A 12,945-nucleotide genomic window follows, 5' to 3' on the forward strand; every position below is an offset into this window, starting at 1 on the left:
GTATTTCCTCTTACTAAAACCATATTCTACCCACTTTCCAAAATACAGGTCCTATTTATCTACATCAATCATTGTTAGGTAAAATGTCCTCCACCTAGCAGTCCTCAAAGCAGCCTTTTCTAGCTTCTTAAAATATATACAAACCAGGAAAAGATTAAAATTCACAATACCATCACTAACTACTAGAATCTGGAAAGAACCTTAATCAAATATAAGGCAGAAGCAGCTGGATTGAGAAAAATCTACAATGGCTCCATTTCATTGTACGACAGGTCTCAGCTCTGAAGAAAATGCACATGCTCTTCAATTGTGTGACCAATACAAAGTAGTTCAGGTGGCTGTCTTAATTCAGAGGCAGGTTAAACAGTTGGTCTCATATATTCAGAGAGCAGACAGGAAATGAGAAAATATAAGGGGAATGTAAGAAAACATGTTATGTGCTAGCAGACCAAAGTAGATGAAGAGGGAATTTAAGTGCAGTAATACTGAGAACTTACAGATGAGAATCCCAGGAGCAGAGAGAGAGATACTAAAATAGAAGTTCTAAGTTCCAGTCATTTTCCTTGGGTGTATCACTTTACCAAAACTACAATCTGCCACTTTTTGGTAGACCTATGCAGACCCCATTCTCTACGTTTTAGAAATGCAGCCCAAATCACCAAGACATCTAAATGGTGTTCTTGTCTTTCTCACATCTTGCTGAAAAGACAAGTTTCATTTCAATATATCTGGGTATCATTTGTCAATCTAGATCCTTTAACTTCTCTTTTTGGATTAATTTTGGCCTGTCAAAAATGTCTAACACTACCCTTTTTTCTCTAAAGGCAATAATTTGGCAACTTCATTTCCACCATTGCATGCAAGTTGCACAATTTCATAAATTTACATTTCATACAACAGTGATTCACAGAGAATGAGAAGTTTGGAAACCTTAGTAGGTTGTACTTGAAACAAGAACTTCACTTCCATTACTTCCACGTTTCCTTCTTCAATTTAAGATTTTCTGGTGCTGGCCAAGATTGCAAAAACAACTGTACCAGGTGTGACAGTGACTCAGAAGATATTAATGTGTTATTGTTAAGCCATAACTTCTTTTATTTAAATGCTAATCAATTGTCCTAGCAAACACTCTAGTGGCAGAATCAATTTCAGTAATGATGATGATGGCTGCAATATGATCAAATGAAGTCTCCACCATTTGCTAGAAAAGGAATGGAAATGATAGGCAGCTTATTAATCATTTATCCTAAAGATGAATGTGTTCAGTTGCTGACAGGGGGCTGTAGGTGAATGCTGCCAAAATGAGAAATGTCAATTGTCAGGCCTCATGCATAATAATGGTGGAGCTATTTTTAAGTATCTTTGAAGATTAAAATTGTGCTTTTTCCCTACAGTCCCATCACATATGCTTGGCAATTTTGTTCTGAGAATTCATTTTCACTCTGCTCAGATGTCTATGCTTTAGTAAACATATACCCCACTCAAAGGCTAGCATAAGATATTTGAAAAGTTATTAAGAAATCTATAGCCCACATATTGGGAATGAACTCTAAAAGAATAAAGAGGCAAACCAGGAAAGTTATTGAAAATGAATAAATTTTAAGCTAATTTTCTCCCATGAGATGTTTTATCAACAAGGATGATACATGTTTTTAATTTCTCAGGTCCCAGAAGAAACATAGTCTATAAATCATATAACATTTTCTGATAGAGATAACAGAATTCAATAAAAGACTTAAAAATTATTTGTTCACCAAGTTAGGTGAACAATGTAACCAAGAGTAGTTGTCCCAAATGACCTCGAAAATCTGCCCCAGCTTAGTTATCCCCCATTTGTTTGATCCTCCAGTGGAAAATAAAGTTTCCTGTATAGAGGAAAAGTCTCTTTTGTAAACTGCAGTGTCTTACTCATTGAAAGAGTTGCACTTACTTTTCCAAAAATAATTTAATGTATTACAGAAATTTATCTATTTTAAAAAATGATAATTTGTCCTTATAGAGTCACAACTGACACTACATTCCACTTTTGAGGAATCGAAAGAAAAGGTTAGATTTAAGGTGAGAAAATGTATTATTTTTGCAAGAGATACTTCTCCCACATTTACCAAGCTGCTGAATATTTTGTTCCATAAACTATATTTTGGTAACTTTTATGTACCATACACACTCATAGTTGTATAAATATTAAGTATACCTGTTTACTGCACATAATACAAATTTCGAATTGATGGGAAAATTTTTTTCCTTGACATAACTACTATATGTAGCACAGGAACGCTGTACCAAATTACTACAAAATAATGTTATCAGATTACTTGCTGTTAAAAAGGATACTTAGTTTTTACCACGTTTGACAATGGCAGCTTCTTAAACTGTCATCAGCAAACTGTGACTGGAATGTGCTAGAAACCTGGATAAGCAAGAATTTTGACATTTGATACTTCAAACTCCATGTATGCCTTCTTGTATACACCCCCCCCAACACACACATAAATTGGAGCTAATATTCTCTAAATAAAAAGATGTAAGACCAAAAATTTACATGAATTTTTACAAAAATGCCTGTTTTAAATTTATGAGACATTAATCCTTTCAAATGTTCTTCCAGACTACCCTGTCTTTATGACTTTATAGTTTAAGAGCCCAACTAATTAGATTCCTATATCTGGATTTCCAGTTATGAAATTATGTTAAGGCACCATGCTTTTCATAAATTGAATGATGACTGTATCACTGTATTACTATTATTGCTATTTTTGACATTACATAAATTATCATTTTTAGCAAAGCATTTCAAACATTGTGCTATTAACACATTAGTAAATTACGTTCTTGAAAAATGTATGGACTTCTGCTTCCTCAAATTGTCTAATTAGAACATAATTTCTGAAAGTCCAAAATTAGAAAATTAAATAAAACCAATCTTTTTTTTTTTTTTTTTTGGCTCGCAGAGTCAAGATGCTTAAAGGATGTTCTTTCAGTAACTGTAAGTATTAATCTGAATGGCTTTGAGTCTGCTAAAAACTATGCTTATGTCTACCTCTTCCATTAGACACACAGTTCCTCCAGGGAAACTACGGTGCCATCAATTTTTTGAAGTCATAACCCTTCACAGGGTCTGACCCACTAACATAGGCATGCAGATGTTAGTGGTCTGTTAGAAGCATGGGCATGTGTGCATGTTCAGAATTCACCGCTTAAACTAAGTAACTCATTATATTATTGTAAATAAATTAAGTGCATTCTAGAGTGCATTGGATAATAACGAACTAAATTTTAGACAAAGAGGACAGGTTTCCTGTCACAGGCCCAGAACCAAAACAGAGAAGTCTGGAAATCTCATGAGGAACATCTAAAAGAGAGAAGTTTGAAATAAAATCATTAATTATATACCACTAACTTCAGGGAAATCAGAATTCTTTTATGGATCCATTACTCAACATGCTTAATGGAGAACAAAATGCACTATTTCCAAAATTAATGAGAGAGATGATTAAGAGTGGACCCCATCTTTTTGTTATTCCTACATATTACCACAGATTATGAAATGTAGAAAAATGCTTTCCAATTAGATCTCAATGCTAACATCCATAATACGTTACATCAAGTTTATTTAACTCACAGAATATTCCCAGTATGTGACTGTTCATTATGGTAATAAGATACCAGTTTGTGGGTAGCTTTTATAAAAGCCAGTGATGTGTGTGTGATATGCACATTATAAATTACTGTAGAACCAGAAGATACAGATAAGCAAGAAATGTCACTTAAAATCCCACTGTTGATGACCAGTTAATGTTTTCGTAATATTCAAGTATTCCATGCAAGTATATTTATATACTATACATATAATCCTATAATTAGCCTTTCCCTCCATTTATCAATATATCGTGAATCATTTTCTTGCCAATTAAAATGTTATCTGAATAGTTTGTCAGTATTCCATTGCACGTATGCAACAATTTCTTTAGTCTTATTAGTGGACAGTTCCAGGTTTCCAGGTTTTTATTATAAACAATACTGTGACCAACCATTTAAAAGAAATACACATCTTTGTGCACTTATCCAATCCTTCAGAAATATTCCCATTATACTATATCAAAGGGTACGAACCTTTTTAAGGCTTTTGATACATATTGTTCACCTGTCCTCAAGAACATTTGTACTGATTTAAACTCTCATAAATTGTTATCTGAAGATGTTCCTTTCCTATATCCTTGAAAATGTATATTATTCTTTTTAATCTATATAAGCAAGTGAACAGCATCCTATTCTTTTAATCAGCATTACTTCTTTACTGATTTAACATTTACTTATATTTATTGGCCATTTTAACTTATTGTACCTGTATAAGACCTTGATCAATATTATCTATTAGTTGTGTCTTTTCTTTATGGATTTAAGAATTCTCTTTGTGAAGGGTATTAAATTTGTCACATGTGTTGTACTTTATCAGTTTGCTTACCTTTTAACTGTTTATGGTATTTTTTGCCACATCAAACTTTAAGGACTAGAAAAACAAGCAAGCACTTTCCTCTGCATTGCTATATGCAGAACTGGAGGTAACAAGAAGATCCTTGTTTTTATCCTGTCTATAATGGGAAGGATTCTAGAACTTGTCCACTAGGCATGATGCCAGCTGTTTTAGTAAAATAGGTGGAGAAAAATAAAGAAAAACCATTTCCCTTGCATGTAAAAACTAAATCTCAAAAACAAATTAGGAGTCAATTTTTTAAATTTTATCGAGTGCTTTTTATATCCAAAGAATGATTGACATGGTTTTTCTCTTTTGATACATTAACACTAAATATAATAAACCCTTGTCATAGTGGATTATTCTCTTACTCATAGCCCATAAAGTACTATACAGAAGTATAAAATAGTAATTAAAAGTACAGAGTGGGAAGTCAGACTACTGAAGTCTAAATCTTGGCTCTGCTATTTACTAGTTATGTAATGTAGGACCAGCACTCTAATGTCCCTACACCTTCTAGAGAATAGAAACAGTAATGGTATACCTGCCTCACAAGGCTATGGTGAAGATGAAATAGGATAACATGCATGGTACCTGGCACGTAATAAGAACCAACAGTATTATTCTCATTAATATACTATTAAATTTGATATTCATTTGACTTATGAATGTATCATATATACCTCTAAGTGAAATCAGTTCCTTGTTTTGGCAATCTATGATAATTTGACATCTGGGTTATGTCAGCTTTAAAAAAATATTTGGAAAGCTTTCCTTTTGTCTCTATATTCTGGAATAATTAATATTTTATAAAAATAGTATTTTTATTAACTGCTGTTTATAATGAGCAAAGTAACTTATAAAATTTTGAGGCAGGGGAAAAATAAGCAGATGGTGTAATGGAAGGAGTCAGAGTACTAGACAGGAGAGGAGCTGTCCTGCTAGCCCCATCTCTGCCATGGCCACATGGATCTTAAGTACTCAACATGAGGATGCTAAACTAACATGTAACACATCTCTCCCACCTCTCTAATGCTTCTACCTGAGCAGGTGTCAGACATGTACAACTAACTGGTGCCTACTTACTTTAATTACGGCTATTCCAAGGGAGAACAAATCTCACAGTATATTTCCTTTTTTAATTACCACTACCACACCAACATTTTACCTTAAATGAACATCAAGTGTAATAAAATAGCAGAAAAGATTACACAGAGATAATACTGATACTTTCTCCCGTAACGGCCAGGATTTAAGAGTTGACTATAGATATGAAAACCTCAAGTTTTCAGGAGTTATTGGTCAACTGTCCAGATCCACCAAAATTTTAATTTTCATCCCTGGGTTCACTTTCATAACACATTAAACTCTCAGCTGGCTGTTCAGAGGATTTCTTCATATAGCAAAAAGTAGTATGACAAATACAGAATGAACAAAAGTAGCTAAGTTCTATCTCCAAAGAAAATGCCATAATTTATCCAGATATGGGAAAACAAACCCTTGGGAAATTTCTACTCCTTAGACAAATGTAGACCCTTCATTTAAATTATACCATATTCAATTTAAAAATACACAAATAACTGATACAGTTAAGGTAACAATGACTGTTAGTCACTACTTATTATGTGACAGGGATATAGAACTTATTATGTGACAGGGATATAGAACTTCATGTTTATTTCATCACTTAAAACTCCCATCACCTTATAAGGTAGGTATTTCTGCACCTTGCTTTCAACATGAGAAAACTGAAGCTCAAAAAGGTCAAGTCACTTTGCCACAGAATTATCATTTAAATTTCAAAGCACACATTTAATATCGCAGTCAAATGAGTGACTGAAATTAAATTTAGCCATGCAATTAAATGCGGAACTATTTTCTTTCAAACTCTAATACTTACCATGTACAGCACTGACAATGGAAAGCTGCTTTTGAAGACAATTTCAAAGAATAACAACCACTTTAAAAAATACATTAAACTGAAAAACAGAGACTAAAAAAAGTTACTTCTAAGGTTAAGTATCGAATTTGCCATCAAATTAAGTACTAATATTACTTCATTGCATTATTTGTAGAGGAGTCATAGACAATTTCTAGATTAGACATATTGATTTCAACCCAGATTTATTGAATTTTTTAAAAAAATAAAAACACTTTTATTAAACACTTCTACTGAACATGTTTAGGTAAAATATCTTGTTGAGTTAATAAATCCAAACATCAATGACCTAGTAATAAAAACAGAAAAATAACTTGAATCTATTTTCATGGTCCATGTACACTGAAATGCAAAACAAACATAATAGACAATTTATATGACTATTTGAGCTTCACAGAAAATATTAGGAAGTTGACACACAGGCATAAACCACCTTAAAAATGTCACCCTATATGATTACAAACAGATTATTTATAGCAAGACTTTAATTATATTTTCAAAAATTATAAATATTTTAGATCTAACTTTATTCTAAATATACATTCAACAATTTTATCTTATTTTACCTAAGGACTTTGAAAATGTATAAGATAGTTTGATATTACTTAGAGCTGATTTTTCATACTTAGGGCATCGTAAATTTGAAAGGAATACTTCAATTGAAGCAATTTTAAAGGTAAAGGTTATGTTGTAGTAAAATGAAATCAGGAAGATTTACTTAAAACTGGAAAAATTCCCCTTAATAGCAATCTTTAAAAAAATTATATATCATTTATATGTGTATATATATTCCAATTTTTTCATTTTAAACAAAGACTATCATCTAGGTGAGACGTTTAGAGTAGATATGCAATGTTTTCCTAGAAAAAGAACCTTTTGTATCAAATCTCAAAGTAAAAACATATTTTAATTCACTTTTTTTCAATATTTAGGTCACATCTCAAACTAACCTAATAGATCTTAGTTTCACCAGGTAAAACTGCTAACATAAAAGCTCTTAAAATTCTTTATTTTTATTCAAAAACTATGAAATAATTAAGTTTTAGGCTTACTTTTTATTGTATCTATGAATATAATTTCAACTATGAAATTCAGTTCAGTCCTCTGTATAAGTCAGAGGACAGAGAAGCATGCTACAAATCCTCTGTATTTCTCTTTCAACTGCCTACCTGTGAAAAGGAAAAATATAAACATTTAAAATAAAGGTCTTGAATTGGCCTAAATATACTTACTTTTAGAAACTTATATTTAAAGTAAATGTGTCTCCAAAGTGACCCTGTTTTTCCCCAACACCTCCCAGTTTACTTTAGAAAAAACAGGGTATTCCAAAACAGGAGGGAATTTGACAGTAGGACACACTAACATAGCTTATGCTGAATGGCTGGTCCCATATAATCTTGCATAGACTTTATGTACAGTAAAATGCTCCCAGATGATGAGCATAAGATGATGAATAGAGAGAGATATCTCTGAAGACAAATCAGGACATTGAAAAGTAAAAGGTTGAAACTGAAATTTTTATAGCACGTTCCCTTGAAATGATCCATATTTTTCTTTTCAGAAGAGAAAATTTATAAGATATATTCATAATTTTGCCTTTTCTAGGAAGACAATGATGGTGCCAAAAGATTTCTTACATTAAAATGAAAGTGTGTAAGGGAAAAGACCCCTTAAAATATATATACATATATATCAACCATGCCTTGATCAAATTTATTCTTCAATGTAGGGTAGGGGCTTTCCAACTCTAAAAGTAAAAATCCAGAGTTTTAATTTTATCTGAAAGGAATCGAAGCATGGGTGAGCTTAAACTGAATCACTGAATTGGTCATTTTATCCTATTTTAAAGGTGAATAGATAAACTGAAAGATAGCCACTTTCAGCTTGGAAGATACAGATTCAAGGTCTGTTCTTGGCTGTTCCAGAAACTGTACTTGCAGTGTTTATAGCTTCAACAAAACCCTAGAAAGCTCTTCCAAAATGAACGTTTTCAACCTATTGAACAGAATTTGTGCCCATCTCTGATGTTCATTTCAGCAGCATCTGTCTCTGTGAAGCACATCGAAATCACTCAAACATCATATTGCTGATTTGATAGAATGATTTATTTTCCCATTACAGGAAAGTCATGACTGACTTGTTCTGAGGTATGTTTTTGAGCTATGAAGGACATCTATTAGAAAGCTCCACACTTGAAGGTTTCTCTTTAGGTGATAACATTTATGGCTGGACAGTCTCTGCAGGTACCAGATTCCCTGTTGTATCCAACTGCATACATTTACACGTGCATGCAGACACGGGACACTCTGCATGGTCCCTAAAAAATAGGTCAAGTGACAGTTCAAAATATAAATCATACATACATATATATGTACTACATTTATTTATCTGTAGCTTATCTATATCTATAATGCAATTTTTCAAAATGGTATTTGGAAAAATACAGGAATTAAAACCCCAAAACGAAAAGCATTAAATTAGAAATGACTGCCAAGATGAACCTGGGGAGAAAGTTACTGAAAAACAAATAGCTTTAGTTTCTAAATATATAACAAGATATCTCATTTACAGTTTTAAAGTGACAAGGATGTGCTCAGAGTTTAAATTAAAGCCAATGTGACAAACCGGGCGTAAAAGCTATAGCAATAAGGATTACAGGGCCGCTGGCACTATTCAAAGTAAACAGTAAACATGGTCTTGAGAGTCTCCATTGCACAAGGGGCTTTCTTTCTACATAACAAGTTTATTTAGAAGATAACTGATGCAAGTAGTTTGATATGCACTCTATCATTTAACTTATAGTTCAATTACATATTACATATGATAGGATATTCAGTTAGTTGTAAGAAAGTATAAACATATCCTTTCCCCAAGTAAAGAATGCTATTCAAATACTTAACCCATACATCATATTTAAACTATTTATTATATGTTTTAATTTTATCATTTAAGATTACAGAGGATACCTAATAATGGAAATGTTGACACCACCTTTGTTAACTCAGGTGACGGTAAAGAAGAATTTCATCCTTTGGCTGCATAAACCTGAATTATTTAAAAGGCCATCTGTTTCATCTCCTCTAACTCCAAGCCTATTAAAGAAAAAATGTGCTAACTACCTTTGAAAGGGTCCATTCCTTTCAAAAATAATTAGTCTAAACTTACTAAGTAATCGGGATATTCATGTATTTAATTGGGATACAGTCAATATGTGTAATTATTCAAACTAAGAATCTGAATCAATAGCAAAGTAAAAAAATTATCTAAAATACAGTAGATAAAAACCAAATTGAAAATGACAATTAACAAGTATGATTTTACCAAATAAAAATTATAATCATTTATCATTAAAATGTAAGGTAAATAGCAAATAGAAATTTAATAATAACAGTGAACCTTTACTGAGAACTTACTATGTGTAGGCACTATTCTAAGCATTTATTATATAAACTCACTTAACAACAGAAAGTTTTCCTTGATGTTTTTTTTTTTTTGAGAGGGGGAAAGGAGGAGGTAGGAAATGGAAGCCATTGTTAACAAAACCGAATAATAGTAATAATGTGCCAAAATGATACTTTTGTATTTTAGAATACATAAAACATTATTTCCTAGCATATATCTATAAAATGATCACTGATTACAGCATTGCCAATTTGGAAATGTTTAGTCAATTATGGGCCAATAAATTTAATAGTACAATTTTCTGTTTTAATTTCATTCCTTTATTCATTTTGATAAATATTTCCTACTTCATCACAGGCAAATAGAACAAATCAGATGGGAATTTAGTAGGCAGCATTAAACAAATCACTACAAACGGCAATTTTCAAATATAAATTGTAATAGCTTTAATAAAGGAAAAGCATACTTTATTAAGAAAGCATAATGAAAGAAACTAGTTTTGACTGGGATGAAAATAGATAAGACCTCACTAAGTAAGTGATACTTAAACAGAATCTTGAAGACAGGAGCTTCTAGGCAAAGGTTTCAGAGAAGAACATTCTAGGCAGTAGTGACTGCATTAAAAAGAAAAAAAAAAAGTAGACGAAGAAGAAAAAAGAAGGAATGTGCTCATTACCTGAACCAACTAAGCATATGTCCAGCATGCCCACCGTGCCTGCAATTGTGACACCATGTAAACCAGTTGTTAAACTGAGCCAATTTTTTGTCCTTGCTCAAATCTACTTTTTCATCTGATTTGGATCCTCCTATGGGTTAAAGAAAATGCTCTTCATTAACTACATCAAAAGAATATTTTAATCAAAGATTCTTAAAAGGTATTTCTAAAATTATGTCAAAATACAAATCATATATTATACTGAAATAGTAATTTTAATTCTAGGATCTAGTTTAGATTTAAAAAAATACCAAATAAAAAGAGTTTCCTTATAGTTTTGATAGCCAATAAAAAATTGAAAAATATAAAGTATCAAACCCACCAAGAAGCTATCTGAATTAACAGCTTTAGAGAAATAATCAGTAGTTTAAAAATCTTCCCACAAAAAGAATACCAAGTCCAGTTTACAAGTGAGTTCTACCGAACATTGAAAGAACAGGTAATTTGCATCTATACAAACTCTTTCAAAGAACAGGAAAAGAGGGGAAATTTCCCAAAGCACTTCATGACGCTGGCATAACTCTGCTAACAAAACCAGACAAAGATAATATGAGGAAGGAAGACTGCAGGCCAATCTCACTCCTGAAGAGACACATAAAAATCCTAGGTAAAACATTAGCAAACAGTATGATTTAGCAATTCTACTTCTAGGTAAACACACTGGAGGAACTTTATACACGCTAAAATAGATATAAGCAGAAATGTTAATAGCCGCATTGTTCATAATAGTAAAAAATCTGGAAACAACCCAAGTGTCCATCAATAGCAGAGTGAAAAAACTGCTATAATCATAAATGGAATAATAGTAATGAAAAATGAATAAACTACAGCTATATTCATCAGCATAACTGAAACTAAAAAAAAAAAAAAAAAAAGATAAAACTCCAATGTTAACCAAAAAAGGCAAATCAAAGGATATATTCCGCATGATTCATTTGTATAGAATTTAAAACAGACAAAACTAAACATGTGATAAAACTATACAGAGATGCTAGAGACTGAATAACACACAATTTAGGACAGTTGTCCTCTGGGGAGGAAGAAAGAGGTGTGACCAGGCAGAAAGAAATGATCAAAGGCACTAGAATAGACAACGTTATCTCAAGCAGGATAGGGGACTCACTGGATGTCTGATTTACTGCAGTACATGAAAATACATTCCTATCTGTGTTATAGGTCATAAATACTGAAGAAAAATGTGTTATTACACATGCACGGTCATACATGTACATCTCGATGCATATATTTACGTAACATTTAGTGCTCAAAAAATGCTCATTCTATTCATTTTGGTCACCTTAACATGTTTTCTTGTTCTAAAACAACAAATGAAATTAAAATATTTTAAGATTGTATATAATTAGAGACAAAAAAGTAAGTAAAAATGTTAAGTTTAATTAAGCAATGTGTACCTATTACGACATGATGTCATGTGCAAAATTTCCCCTGGACCATTGTTGGTCACTCTTTAATAACCCCAGGGATAGTCTTGAACAGTTTTTTAAAATACCCACCTGTAATGATATGAAGGTGGAAAGGATATGTAAGTGGTTCAAGAATTTAAGATGTAAATACACTAAAATTCTTCCTAAAAATTTCATGAAAACAATTAACAATGAAAAAGGGGAAAAAAGTGAAAAGAAAATATATACCTTTTAAAGATAAATTTTTATACTTTTGTGTTAATGATTTTCACTTTGTTTTTGTAAATTCTAATATACACAGAACACAGACTGAATCCAGAAAAGAATAATCCTTCTGTTTCTCTGATGAGAGTTGAAAATATTAAGGTCTACCTTGCTGCTGCATGAAAAACTTTTTATTTTTTAAATTTTTTTAAGAGAAGTAAACGTTTTCTTTCACACACACACGAAAAGCTGTCTATGCTGTGAAAAGGCTTTTTAAAATCAAGTAGCTTTAAATCTTAAAAGATTTATAATGAATTATGAAGATAAATGCTACAGAACAGTTGAGGGAAAGACTTTCATTTAGGCATTTAATAATAACAATAGAAGAGTGAGAAAGAAACCAGTACAATCTAACTTTAAAAATCATACCTAGAAGTTAAGCTCTATAAGGGCAGGGATTTTTGTCTGTTTTGCTCACTATAACATTTCTGGCAATGAGAACATAGGTACTATTTATAAATATAACAAGTAGTTATAAATATTTATAAATATAGTTGACCCCTGAACACAGGGGTTAGGAGCGCCGACCCTTGTGCAGTCTAAAATCCAAGTATAACTTTTTACTCTCCAAATCTTAACTACAAGTCTTCCTCAGTATCCACTGGAGACTGGTTCTAGGACTCCTGTGGATAGTAGGTGCTCAAGTTGCCTATATAAAATGGCACAGAACAATCCACGGATTCCCAACTGCATATAGAAAATGCTGCTTAAATACTATTTTGATCTG

At 32.0% G+C, this 12,945-nt stretch overlaps 1 protein-coding gene across 4 annotated transcripts in view; it reads right to left on the reverse strand.

Moving 5' to 3' along the window:
• Positions 1–6,581: 6,581 nt before the first annotated feature.
• MIOS (meiosis regulator for oocyte development) overlaps positions 6,582–12,945 on the reverse strand; it is a 34,780-nt gene continuing 28,416 nt past the window's right edge. For 3 of the 4 annotated variants that reach the window (XM_011363177.2, XM_011363182.2, XM_023533022.1), the window contains 2 exons: positions 10,492–10,621; positions 6,582–8,730 (listed from right to left, as the gene is read on the reverse strand). In XM_011363177.2, coding sequence (XP_011361479.1) covers positions 8,634–8,730; positions 10,492–10,621 — 227 coding nt within the window. In that variant the 3' untranslated portion in view covers positions 6,582–8,633. Of the gene's footprint in view, positions 8,731–9,368; positions 9,506–10,491; positions 10,622–12,945 lie in introns of those variants that run through there. The other variant, XM_011363197.2, reaches the window with a different exon arrangement.

Source organism: Pteropus vampyrus, unplaced genomic scaffold, assembly GCF_000151845.1.
Source record: "Pteropus vampyrus isolate Shadow unplaced genomic scaffold, Pvam_2.0 Scaffold4, whole genome shotgun sequence".
Classification (NCBI taxonomy): Eukaryota; Metazoa; Chordata; class Mammalia; order Chiroptera; family Pteropodidae; genus Pteropus; species Pteropus vampyrus.